This window comes from Nothoprocta perdicaria, unplaced genomic scaffold (genome assembly GCF_003342845.1).
Source record: "Nothoprocta perdicaria isolate Ctin4 unplaced genomic scaffold, notPer1 scaffold_110, whole genome shotgun sequence".
In the NCBI taxonomy this organism is placed as follows: domain Eukaryota; kingdom Metazoa; phylum Chordata; class Aves; order Tinamiformes; family Tinamidae; genus Nothoprocta; species Nothoprocta perdicaria.
Genome location: NW_020454206.1, coordinates 1,667,460 through 1,678,672, shown reverse-complemented (window position 1 = coordinate 1,678,672; position 11,213 = coordinate 1,667,460). Strand labels below are relative to the sequence as shown.

The following is an 11,213-nucleotide window of genomic DNA, read 5'->3' as shown; positions in this document are numbered from 1 at the left end:
CCTTTAAGACAACCATCAAGAGCAGGTCAGGGAAGATGAATCATTGAGATTGTTCTTTTTCAGCTATGGATGTTATTCTTTTCTCCATTTGTCAAGATCTTTGTTGCTGCTTGTCTGTAATCAAAGCCTTCCTGTCACTACTTGCTGTAGTACTGCGGGCAAATGTGTCATTGGGCCCATCGAGGACCCCTTTGATAGTGCAGCCTTGGGACTGCCGTTCATCGCTGCACACACTGTAAAAGCACATGTACATATATATACATATGTGCATGCATGCTTATATGCAAGCATTTGTGAAGGTTTTCAGTACTCCCATTGATAATCAAGTGCATCAGTGAGCAGAACTGTGTAAGAATGGGAGGAAAGGCAAGCTTGCTTTGTGAGCAGAAAACACAGAATCTCTTCATTTAGAAATTATTCAGCCTGTTGTGCTGAACATCCGTGTCACGTATGAACATTCTTGATTTTATTTGCATGTTTATGTGTGTATGGATTATGGAGGAAGGCAAACCTGGTGGAAAGAGAAGCTGCCAACCTTCAGCAGAACCTGACAGCAAACATACTCGCGAGTGAGGAAGTTCTTCACTCGTGCATTGGGGCGGGAGTGTCTCATGGCAGGCAGTGTGGCCCTGCTGCTCAGGTTTGTGGTCTTCATGCAAAGAAAGGGGATTTGAGGCTTGATGCCACAAACGTCATCGTTTGATGAAGGTCGTTCCTGTGTGAATGAAGTTCTAGGCCCAAGAACGATCATGAAGTTTCCTCTTTGGAGACAGCTTTAGAAAGAGGGGTATGCAACAGATCTCCAGTTAGAGGTTCTTCGAAACGCAGGGCAGGTAAATATGGCACATTGGCAACCGTATGTTTTCCACTTTCCAGTGCACACGTTCCAGAATAAAATGGGCCTAAAATGAAGGATTGCTCAATAAGGAGCGGGTTGCGGTGTGGGTTTTACTTTCTGTTACTGCTGCAGTGCGGCATCTGACCATTGGCAAGTCACTTATCCCAGTCCTTCCATGTTTGTTCTTCTCTGTTTTGGTATGGAGCCTGGAATGATGACTAGTGTTAAGGATTAGGAGTTGACATGTTGCTCTGAGGTAAATGCCGTACAGATGGCAGCAGCAGATAGATCCAAGGCCATCTAAGATGCAGTTACATGAGCTACCTGAGCAATTGGTTTATAACAGCATCACTGCCAGTCTGGGCTCAGAAGAGAAAGCGTTGCTGCTCTGGAACTTAGAATCTGGAGCTAAATAAAGGCTGTACAGAGGTGCCTAGAGGCAGGGCTGGCGGAGTACAGGTTTCTGCTGGGATCTGCAGCTTTGGATGGCGAGCAATAGCAGAATGAGTCCCTGAATCCTTCCAGGTGTTCCAGTATGTACTTGTGTGGTCGCTGTCATGTTACATGCTCTGAAAAGTGTGCGTTGTTTCTCTCCCAATAGTGCTGCCCATGTGTTTGCAGGTGGGGACAGATCCTGGGGCCTGTTGTACAAGGATGCACTGGAAGCCTGCAGCGCAGCAGGCGGTTGAATGCAGGGGGAGGCCCAAGGCAGAGGTCAGTGCCGAAGCTGTTGGATTAACTTCTCCAAAATTAAGCCCCCTGCTTCTTCCACATATGTTGAGGTGCTTGCACTGTGTGTTTGCAAATGGTTTTATTTTTCCTCCAGGCTAGAGCTGGAAGTAACTGTGAGCAGAAGGGCTGGAATGTCTGCCCTTGGCAGGCCCGAGCTGAGCAGCGACAGTCTCAGAGGAGCAGCCTTGTTTGTACAGGAGCCTGATTAAGGACGTGTGAGAAGTTCTGTTCAAGCAATGGAAAGCCCTTGTCTGTGCTCAAAACGCTTAGCAGGGCATTTCTCCCTGTGAGAAGGATGCTGAGCAGCCCGAGCCCTGTTTGGTTTGCGCAGCAGCGGTGCTGCCTGAGCCTGTGTGTGCCGGGGCTGGGCCCTGCTGCAGCTCCGCAGCCACACAGGTTCTCACAGCGACCTTGAGCTTCTCACTGCTGTGACAGGCAAGAGCAAAGTCCTGCACCTAGACGTTTGCAGGCAGAGAGGCTTGAAATGGTTTTCCAGTTGCTAAAGACCAGTTTGTTTGAATTCATACAGTGTTTGCATTGCCAATTCAAGTCTGAATCCCACGAGGAGGAGGTCCTGTTTTGGATCTGGGCCCAGAAAATGAAGTATCTATGATTTTGGGTTAAATTCTGGACTTCTAAAGCATGTGGGGAGTTCTTGTTTGTTTGTTTATTTAAGCAGATCTGAGGTTTGAATTCAGCTGTTTCTAGTTCTTGTGGATGCTGAGGCTCTCAAAATCTGTTTGCTAATATACCTAACAGCACGGGGAGGCAAGTCTGGACTCTGTCCTTTAGGGAACTCTCCAATTCTGCTGGTTGCCCCCAGGATGCAGTGAAAGGTGCCAGCAGTGCAGGGAAAGGAACAAGGTCACGTTGTAAAAGAAAAAAATTACTTATAGGCAGCTCTGCCTGCGCTGCTGCTGTGCTTTCAGTCCCACGCTGACACAGGTGGTTTTCTTTACAAAGCAGTCCTGAAGCCTGTTCTATTTTCCAAACTAGTGCCTGTGTGTTCAGTAGTATTTGCTTGTGCTCCTGTGCCGGTCACTACTGTCTCTCCCACAGGCAGCTCGTTAGGATCATGACCTTGCTGCTATTTAAAGCATCAGTGGGGGAGAGCCAGCCACAGGGGAGCTGCGTGTGCAGTTTTTGGCCGAGTCTCAGGCTGAGGTTCTGTAATGTATATGGGATTTTTTCCCATCCAGTTTCTTCTTTTTACTGACTAATAAAAACGTAAATATTTTTCCCTAGACATTTGCATAGAAAAGGCCCAGGAAGACTGAGAAGGCAACTGGCTGGTCAAAAGTAACATCTTAGGGGAAGGCTAGTTGTAGTTAGGTCCCTGTGGGACAGTGATTCAGTGGGAAGAGACTGAGGCACCACTTCTGTTCCAGTCTAGTTACTGGTTCCGTTCTGTTACGTAGGAAGAAACGCTGCCCCTTCACTGCTTATCACACCTTCTATGTCAGTCTTTGTGTGGCTTAGTTCAGCTGTGCTCACCAAATCTGCAGTCAGTAATTCATTCTCAGCTAAGATTCTGTGCTCTTCTTCATACCTGGGGCAGACCAGACCTCTGTTGAGTCCCTTAAATTTAAGCAAGACATCTCATTTTGCAAGTCTAGGACTTAACAAAGGCAAGTTAGTCAATGGGCAGCTACGAATGTCCCAGCTGTACCGTATCTATCAGCTGTTTTGAAGATGCTCTGTGTACTGCTGGTAGCAGTAATAAGGCCTCAATGCTGTGAAGAGAGCCAAGGGATGACTGATGGTCGGCCAGAAGGATGCAAGTCTGCTGAGATGAGAAGGGCCAACGTGGAACTACTAGAGACTGAAATAAAATGATGTGTAATTATGGGGTGAGCTGAATTCTTTAAGGCTTATCTCATTTCACTGCAGCACTGAGATCCCAAGAACCCTGATAAGGGTGTCCAAAGCAAAGCCCCAGGCCCGGGTTGCCCTCTGCTCCTGCATGTGGCCTTGTGCATCCCAGAGCTTGGCGTCCAGTGCCTGCCAGGGCAGCTGCTCTGCTGCATGTACTGTGTGGGTGTGAATCGTTTGGTAAATCCGAGATGGGAGCATGGGCTGGGAGGATGACACGAAGAAAATTAGACCTGGGATACGTGCAGGGAAAGAAAGTCTTGGCTTCTATTTCTCTTGCAGTGTGCCTTGGCCCGGACCTGTTGTCTGTGCACTACCGAGAGATTGCTCCAGGTTCTTGGTTCAGCAAATTGCTTTTCAGGGAGTCACAAAACCCTTCCAGCCAGGTCTCCTTTTACCCCTTACGCTTTGCAAAAACAGAACATGATCCACGAATGTGTCTAGGCCGGGAAACAATTAATAGTGAGAACAAGTACTTCCTTGGCTTGCTCTTTTCCCTGGATTAACTGGGATTCAGGAGGTGTGCGTGGTGTGTACCGGTTCCCCAGGAAGCAGCACACGCTGGGGTCTTGCTCTTATCTCTGAACTCCAGGAACCATCTGAGCTGCTCAGCCCAGACCGGCGGCTCTCGCTTATGCAGTAGCTGTAAAGCCCGTGCGGGCCCGGGAGCGGCGGCACAACAACAACGGAGACGTTATCTCCCTGGAAAGCCGGGGCAGTTTCCGTGGAGATGGAAGAAGCTGCAGCCTCTCGGATGCAGCTGCTCTGCTGGGCCAGCTCCGTAGCCTCCTTACGGAGACGGCTCCAATAAAACCATTATGTGCTGCGGTAGCCCTTGTTGGGCTGTGTGCAGCTTAGGGCTGTAAAACAGGGGGAAGGTTCAAGCTGGCTGGAGTGCTGAGCTAAAAGCAAGTGGAAATAGAAGGGTTCAGGTGCTGCAAGTCTTGGGGAATCCGTAAATGACAGATGTATGGGGCAGCTTGAGCCCATGTGATACTCTGGTTGATGCTTTCCAGTAGTATTGTCCGCTAACGTTAGTGACTCCTGGAGTTTTTATTTCAAGTGGGAGAGTCAGATTTATATCCCCAAGACTTCTCTTCAAAATCCTGGGCTGGATCCAAAATCAGAATGTGCCTCTTTCCATCCTGAGGCTAGAAATTCCCACGAGTTTGGGGAAAGTAACATGATCTTGAGACTTCTGCGCCTCAAGTGCTTAAGTGTCTCACAGTGCCCTTGCCCCTTCGTTGTGGGAATAACCTCTCCTTGTCCAGAACAGGGGTGTGCAGCTCTTGTAGCTCCTCCTGTGGATCTCACAGCCTCTGCTCTCCTTCCCATGGTTTATGGGGTGCCCAACAACAGGCTCCGAATTCCCACATTCCAACCATGTGTTTTTTACATCAATTTTGTTCCTCTGGCTGCCTGTGTGACACGTTGGTGGAAAGCAGATATAAAAATGCCCAATTCAAGTGATGATTTGATGATTTTGATCCAGACTTGTGGTGGTTTTAAGTACAAGTTGCTCTCTTCTGAGCTAATGCTGAGCAATGTGTGTTCTGTCTTTCAGGTGGTGCAGGGGACCGTGAAAAGATGCCTGTCAATCACGAAGCTTTCCTGCTCATGGCTAATTCCCAGAACGAAATGGAAGATTGGGTGAAAGCCATCCGGCGGGTTATATGGGCTCCGTTTGGTGGAGGTATTGCAAATAGCTCACATGCACATAAATTAAAACATTTGCCTCAAGGTAAAACATATTCTTGTGATACTAGGATATGTGTAACACTGTAAAATCATTGAGATGCCTAGATAAGCTCTTGGTTGTCAGGAGTATTTTACAGACAGGAGTTTTGTGATTTTTCTGCCAGGGATGGAGGGGAGGGCACATCCAAACTGTACGACTGACTGTCACTCAGAAACGGGTGGTGATCTCTAACATTGCACTATTGCTGTTCTCAGTGTTTTACAGGTATTTATTATCTGTTTTGTGGGTCTTTCTTATCCCAGTGGAAATAAAGGAGTGTCTCCCATTTTCTGCCTCAGAGACAGATGCCCATCTTTAACTTCCATGTAGCCAAGGGCAGCAGCACTTTTCATGGGGCTCTTTTAGGGCCCGTTTGGGAAGAGCACAGGCATCAGTGACCCAGCTGCCTGAACGAGGACAGCCTGGTCAGACTGTGTGAACCCCTGTAAGAATACAGCCATTCACAATTCCTGTATTTAAAACAAAAATATTCAGATTCTAAATATTGATGTTATACTAGAAACTTCAATTCTCAAGTCAGTAGATTAGATAGGAGGTGGGGTTTTTTGTTTGGTTGGTTTTTTACATTTTAGCGTAGAGCAGGAATTCATGGATGTTTTCTGCTGGGTGTGCTGCTCGTGGCTGCAACTCCCGGCTCTGTACTGGCCCCTCTGAGTGGCTTGTGTTCTGCTGATAGAGTTCACACCATTACATGCAGAGAGATATCAACCCCTTTTGGAAGGTACAGGTAAAAAGTGCCAAATAAGGGTTAGGTAACACTTTTGCTGAAATGAAGTTATTGTTTTTCCTGGGTCTAGAGGGAAACAAAACAAAGCTGTAATGCAGCTGGAGAGACTGCAAATCTGCAAGGTCACTAAGGAGAGCCAGTATTTCTTAGTATCTTTTATCTTTTTATCTCTTTGTTTTGTTTTCCTCTCCTTTTAAATAACTCCTGTGATTTGGAGTCTCTGGTAGCAGCTCCAGGTTTGTCTGGAGCAGATACAATCTCCACCAATGATGTCATTTTTTCCTAGGCCCTTCTTTCCCTTAGCGGAAAGAGTGTACAGAGAAAAGGCAACTTTGTACCTGCCTCTGAGAGTCCCATGAAGGGCTGTTGTGTCATGTGCAGAACAAGCACTTTTCCTTAGTGGGAACCAATCTGTCATGGTTTCTCCCTAGACATGAGAATGTGCTTGTTTAGCTTTCCCTCTGACATACAGGCTGCAGTGGGGAGTCTCCCATATGCTGAGCCCAGGGCAAGACCCTAAAGCTCCTCCTGCAGAAATTTCAGAATGTGAGAATTAGCACTTTTGCAACACTTGCACCAATCCTTACAGTGTGTTTTACAACCTTGCTGTGTGCATGCAGTACATGCTGTGAGGAAAAAGGAGGCATTCAGTGACTGCAACTGGTACAAGTTTCAGCAACAGCCACCTTCTTCAGGACATGACGTTGTCATGTAGTGTTGCTGCTATGAGTGCAAAAATGTATTCATGTACTTTTGTCAATCCCTTGGAATAGCTTCAGACTTTTTTATTTAATTATTAGGAAATTAGGTAATTACTGATCTTAAGATTTTTAAAAACCAACATCAACAACTCAAAAGAAAATAACATAAAAGCAGAGGATTCTTTATTCTTTGTTTATTTATGAAACAGTATTGTGCAAATTAATTTTTTTTCATTTCACCTTCTTTGCAAATACCAAAAAGTAGGGAATAAAATAATGAGATCCTGGGAGCACAACAGTGTAGAGGGAAATAGGGCAGCAGCTGCTGCTCATTGCTGTATGCAGAGGCTGCAGGCTTGATCCTGTTCCTGTGGAGGTCTGGGTAAAAACTGCTGCTGATGTTGATGAGCGCTGGCTTGAAGCCTTGTAGAAGAGAATCACTGCAATCTGCAGAGTTGGAAAGAATTGTCATTCTGTATGCAGGGTTTTTCTTCCACGTTATCTATCCATGGGTAAAAACTACTCAAGAATGTAGGTACCTTCTGGGCTCTCAGCCTGGCCTGAGCTCTCTGCCCTGATTCTCCCATACTCTAGTCTAAAGTTAGTGCAGTTCTCTCCGCAGTTGAAGCTGGATAATCAGAGTCTCACACCGTGGCTTCACAGCTACTGTGAGCTGGCTAAGGTGCTAGCTGCTGTCAGAAGGAGTAGTCTCTCCCCACCTTGCAACCATGTGTCCCAGCCACGTTTCGTTCTGCTAATATTGCTGCTGATGCAGCTGTGCAGAAGGAAATGACCTGGCAGAAAACTGACATTAAAAAATATATATGCTTTTTGGTGGCTTGGCTCCCTGGCCCAGCTAACTGTGCAGCTGCAGGAGTAGCAGTTCCAGCACAACAAGGCCACTGGGGAGAGACGATGAGGCAGAGAAGAGCTCGCTTGTTCCTTCTGATCACAGCCCACGCTTGCTATCTGCAGCCCACCAGTGCCTTAAAAGAACCAGGAAACTGCATCTTGAGTCTATTTTCACTTCACCCAGTGTTTACAGGAATCCCAGTCACTATGAAATAGTTAAGACTTTCAAACCTTTCTTTCCAGATGATTTTAACAGGTTTGGGGAAGTGATTAAACCTCCTCCTCCTCCATTAGCATTAGAGCAGAGCAGTTTCTTTGTGTGTGAAATCCCAGCTTAGCTCCAATGTGGGAGGACTGTAAACATAGCTGTCTCTGTGTTTTAATTGAATAATTTGAACTCTGCTTTGCTGGCACTGCTAATTTGAGAGCCAAGTCTTATCTATCGACACTTTTTAATATACAAAGCTAAAGGAATGGGGGAGGGAGAGGAATTAAAAAGCAGGCTGCATTATTAATATGCAAATATCCAGCCCTGGAGAAGGTTGATATGATGTAAAAACGAATTATGCCAAGATAAAAGGGGAGGTTTAGCCACACTTTAATCTTTGCTGATGTATTGAAGAAACTTGTGAATCCAAAAGGCTGAGGAGGGTATCTGCTTACATGTTGATGTGGGCACACCAACTGTGCTTAGAGGTGAGCAGCAAAGGCTGCTTAAAATGAAACAAAACTCCCCAACACTGCTGAAGATCCCGGATCATTAATAAGAGACACATTTAGGCTTAAAAGCCACATGGCATGTATGCTTTGAAACACACTTCAAATGTGGCCTTAAAATAAAATCCAGGGGTTCCTAAGTCTTTTGAAGAAGAGCTAGCTTGTTTGTGGGGAATATGCTTTCTAATAAGTTCCCCGAGTCTCAGGTTCCTGAATTCTTGAGTCTAGTCCATCTCATTCAGAGCAGAGAGTTGAGAATAAGGTATGCATTTTGCTTTTGTCTTTAGGAATAGTTTCTTAGAGTGGCTTGATAAATATGTGTTTTGCAGCACATTCTGATGGTGAGTGATGAAAATTGCTCCCTCTCATCCTTCCTGACTCCACAAGGTACACATTTTGCTGAGTTTACTCCCCTGAAGCTCAAAATTTTTCTGTATTTACACCTAAAGAACTGAGACAGAGCCCTTACACAGTGGGTCTGAGCACAGCCAGGTAGACGCACATGTTTGGAATTAGCACTTGCTGTTCTTCACTGCTGCTAAGAGAGCTGCTCTTTCTCTCTGGAGCTTCCCTCTGTGCCCTAGGGTCACGCTGCTGTGCAGCTCTTCATTACAGGGTGCTTGTGACAGTGCCAGGCTGCTTCAGCACAGGGCTCCTGGCGAGAGGATATTCCACAGGGATGCAGGGAGTAGCTGCTGTGGCCGTGGAAAGGCAAGGGGGCCACTGTTCCCCCTAGAAGAGGGGCTGCGTTTGTAGACAGGAGAATTACAGCTCTTTGTAGCTATATTGCTAAGCTCTTGCCAACTGGATCTCCTATACCTTCTTTTTCTCTTGCAGAAGGCATAAAACATAATGTGTCTGGAATTGGTTTTTGGGTCATGAGGTACAAAAGCTGAGTTTACACTGCCTAAACTAGATGCTGAGGGGTAGAGCTGTCCTGCTGATCAGCACTGCATGGGCACTGAATCACTTGCTGCTAATTTTTGTGTTATGCTTGTTTCTTTCCTCTGTTTACTTTTTAATTTTTGCCATGAGCTGTTCCTTGCTTCTCTGCCAAAAGTACGTGTCATAGCCCCCTTTCTTTCTTCCATTATTTTATCCTATTTCTTCCTCCTCCTTATCCTAAGTTTTCATCAGTTCCTTGTGATGAAGGGAGGTGATGCAGTTGAAAGGGATGTGCATCCTTAGAGCAAACAAGAAGAGCTTTGCCCTAAGAGGGAGTAATTACTCTGGAGAAACTCTGCAAACCATTTCTCTGCTCTGGAGGAGCAGTCACTTTTTAATTGGTGGGAAGAATTGTCCGCTGTGCAAGCGGACACGGTGAAATGTCCACTCTACTGTCATGAATTCCAGTCCACTTCTCCATATAGATACATCTGGGTACGTGGATCATTTCTTCTGCCAGCAGAGCGGTGTGGGGAGTGTCCCTGCTCCCTGGGGCCATGTCCAGACCATGCCTGGTACTGAGGGAGAGCTAGAAAGTCTTTCTGGTGCAGTTCACTGTCCAGGTTGATGTCTTTGTTGGTAATGGGCCTAATTAGAGGCTTTTAGATAGCATCTGAATGAGAGCAAAACATGACTGTTTTGAAGGGTCGTATATTGTTCTTAGATGCTTGTCCAGCAAGATGATGGACAGTTCAGAGAGGTAGAACATTATGCTAGAATTTGGGGACCTGGGATTTTACTCTTGCATCTACAAGCCCTGTGACCCAGGGCGAGTCATTTTACCTGTGCTGTGTTTTGGTTTCTCTGTGTGTGTATGATGGAGGTTTCCTAGGGAGACCATCATGAGCGCAGAAGCTATTAATGGATTTAGGACTGAGATAGCACTAAAGGACTAAAGGATAGGACTAAAGACAAGGCGGATGGCTCTTGGCATCTGTTCAGTGTGAACACAGAGAAGGGGGTGCTGGTCCCTGCCCTGTTGGAGGATTCTCCTGGAGCTGCAGTGCCAGGGGGGATTTTGGCTGGGCCGTGTGGATGCCCCTCACCGGACGGCAGAGCCTGCGCGGGCTCCCGAGGAACATGGCGAGTGACCCCGGGGGCTGCTTTCTTCTAACATATTCTATTATCTTGATGCAGCCTTGAGGTGGAGGAAGGCTGTTGTGCTAATTTTTTTTTAAAGGGGGAAGCTGAGATATTGAGCAATGCAATAGCTTACCCTTGATCACATTGACTTTCCAAAGAGCAGTTCTAAAGTTATCATTCAGCAAGGCAAGTAGCAGGATCACCACTCTGGCCTGAGGAGAGCAGCCTTTGGCCTATTAGCTCTGCTTGGAAGAATCTCATGGGAAGAAGCTTTCAGGAAAGCTGGTTGTTTTCTGAGGATCACCTTTTCCAGGCTACAGAACGGTCCATCCCAATATGCAGGCATCAGAAAGCCTTCATGGGTGACCAGGGAGCTCCTCACGAAGCTCAAACACTACAAGAAAGCAGATAGGAGGTAGAAGCAGAGGCAGGTGAGCTAGGAGGAATATATTGGCCCTGTGAGCATGAAAAGCAGTAGTTAGGAAAGCTAAAACCCACCTGGAGTTGAATCTGGTGAGCAGTGTGAAGGGCAACAAGAAAGACTTCTTCAGATGGCAGCAAAAGGAAGACCAGGGAGAGCGTTGATCCCTGGCTGAATGGGGCAAGGAATTGAATGGGACAAGGAATACGGAACACTGCTCTTGCAGTTAAGAAGGCCAACAAAATCCTGGCCTGAAGGAGGAAGAGCCCACTGTCAGCAGGTTGAGGAAGGTCCTTCCTTCTGCTCGGTGCTGGTGAGACATCAGGAGACATTTCTAGCCCCTGTCTGTCAGCATGGGTGCTCCTGGGTGCCAGAGGGCAGGAAGCCAGAGCTGGGAAATCATAGACTGGGAAATCATAATCCAGAATCCTTCTGGATGCCTCTGCTCATTCAGGTAGCAGATAGAGAAAAACCACAAATAACAATGATTCCTTTTACGTGTGCAGGTGACTGGAGTCAAGCACTTGGTCTCATTTGCTTGATGAAAAATCTTTTGGTTGGGGAAT

At 46.6% G+C, this 11,213-nt stretch overlaps 1 protein-coding gene across 1 annotated transcript in view; it reads left to right on the top strand.

Moving 5' to 3' along the window:
- The first annotated feature begins 5,014 nt into the window (after nt 1-5,014).
- Nucleotides 5,015-11,213, top strand: part of ARHGAP22 (Rho GTPase activating protein 22) — a 31,525-nt gene continuing 25,326 nt past the window's right edge. The window contains exon 1 of the mRNA XM_026050292.1: nt 5,015-5,135. Within this exon, the coding sequence (XP_025906077.1) occupies nt 5,030-5,135 (106 nt within the window). The 5' untranslated portion in view covers nt 5,015-5,029. The remainder of the gene's footprint in view (nt 5,136-11,213) is intronic.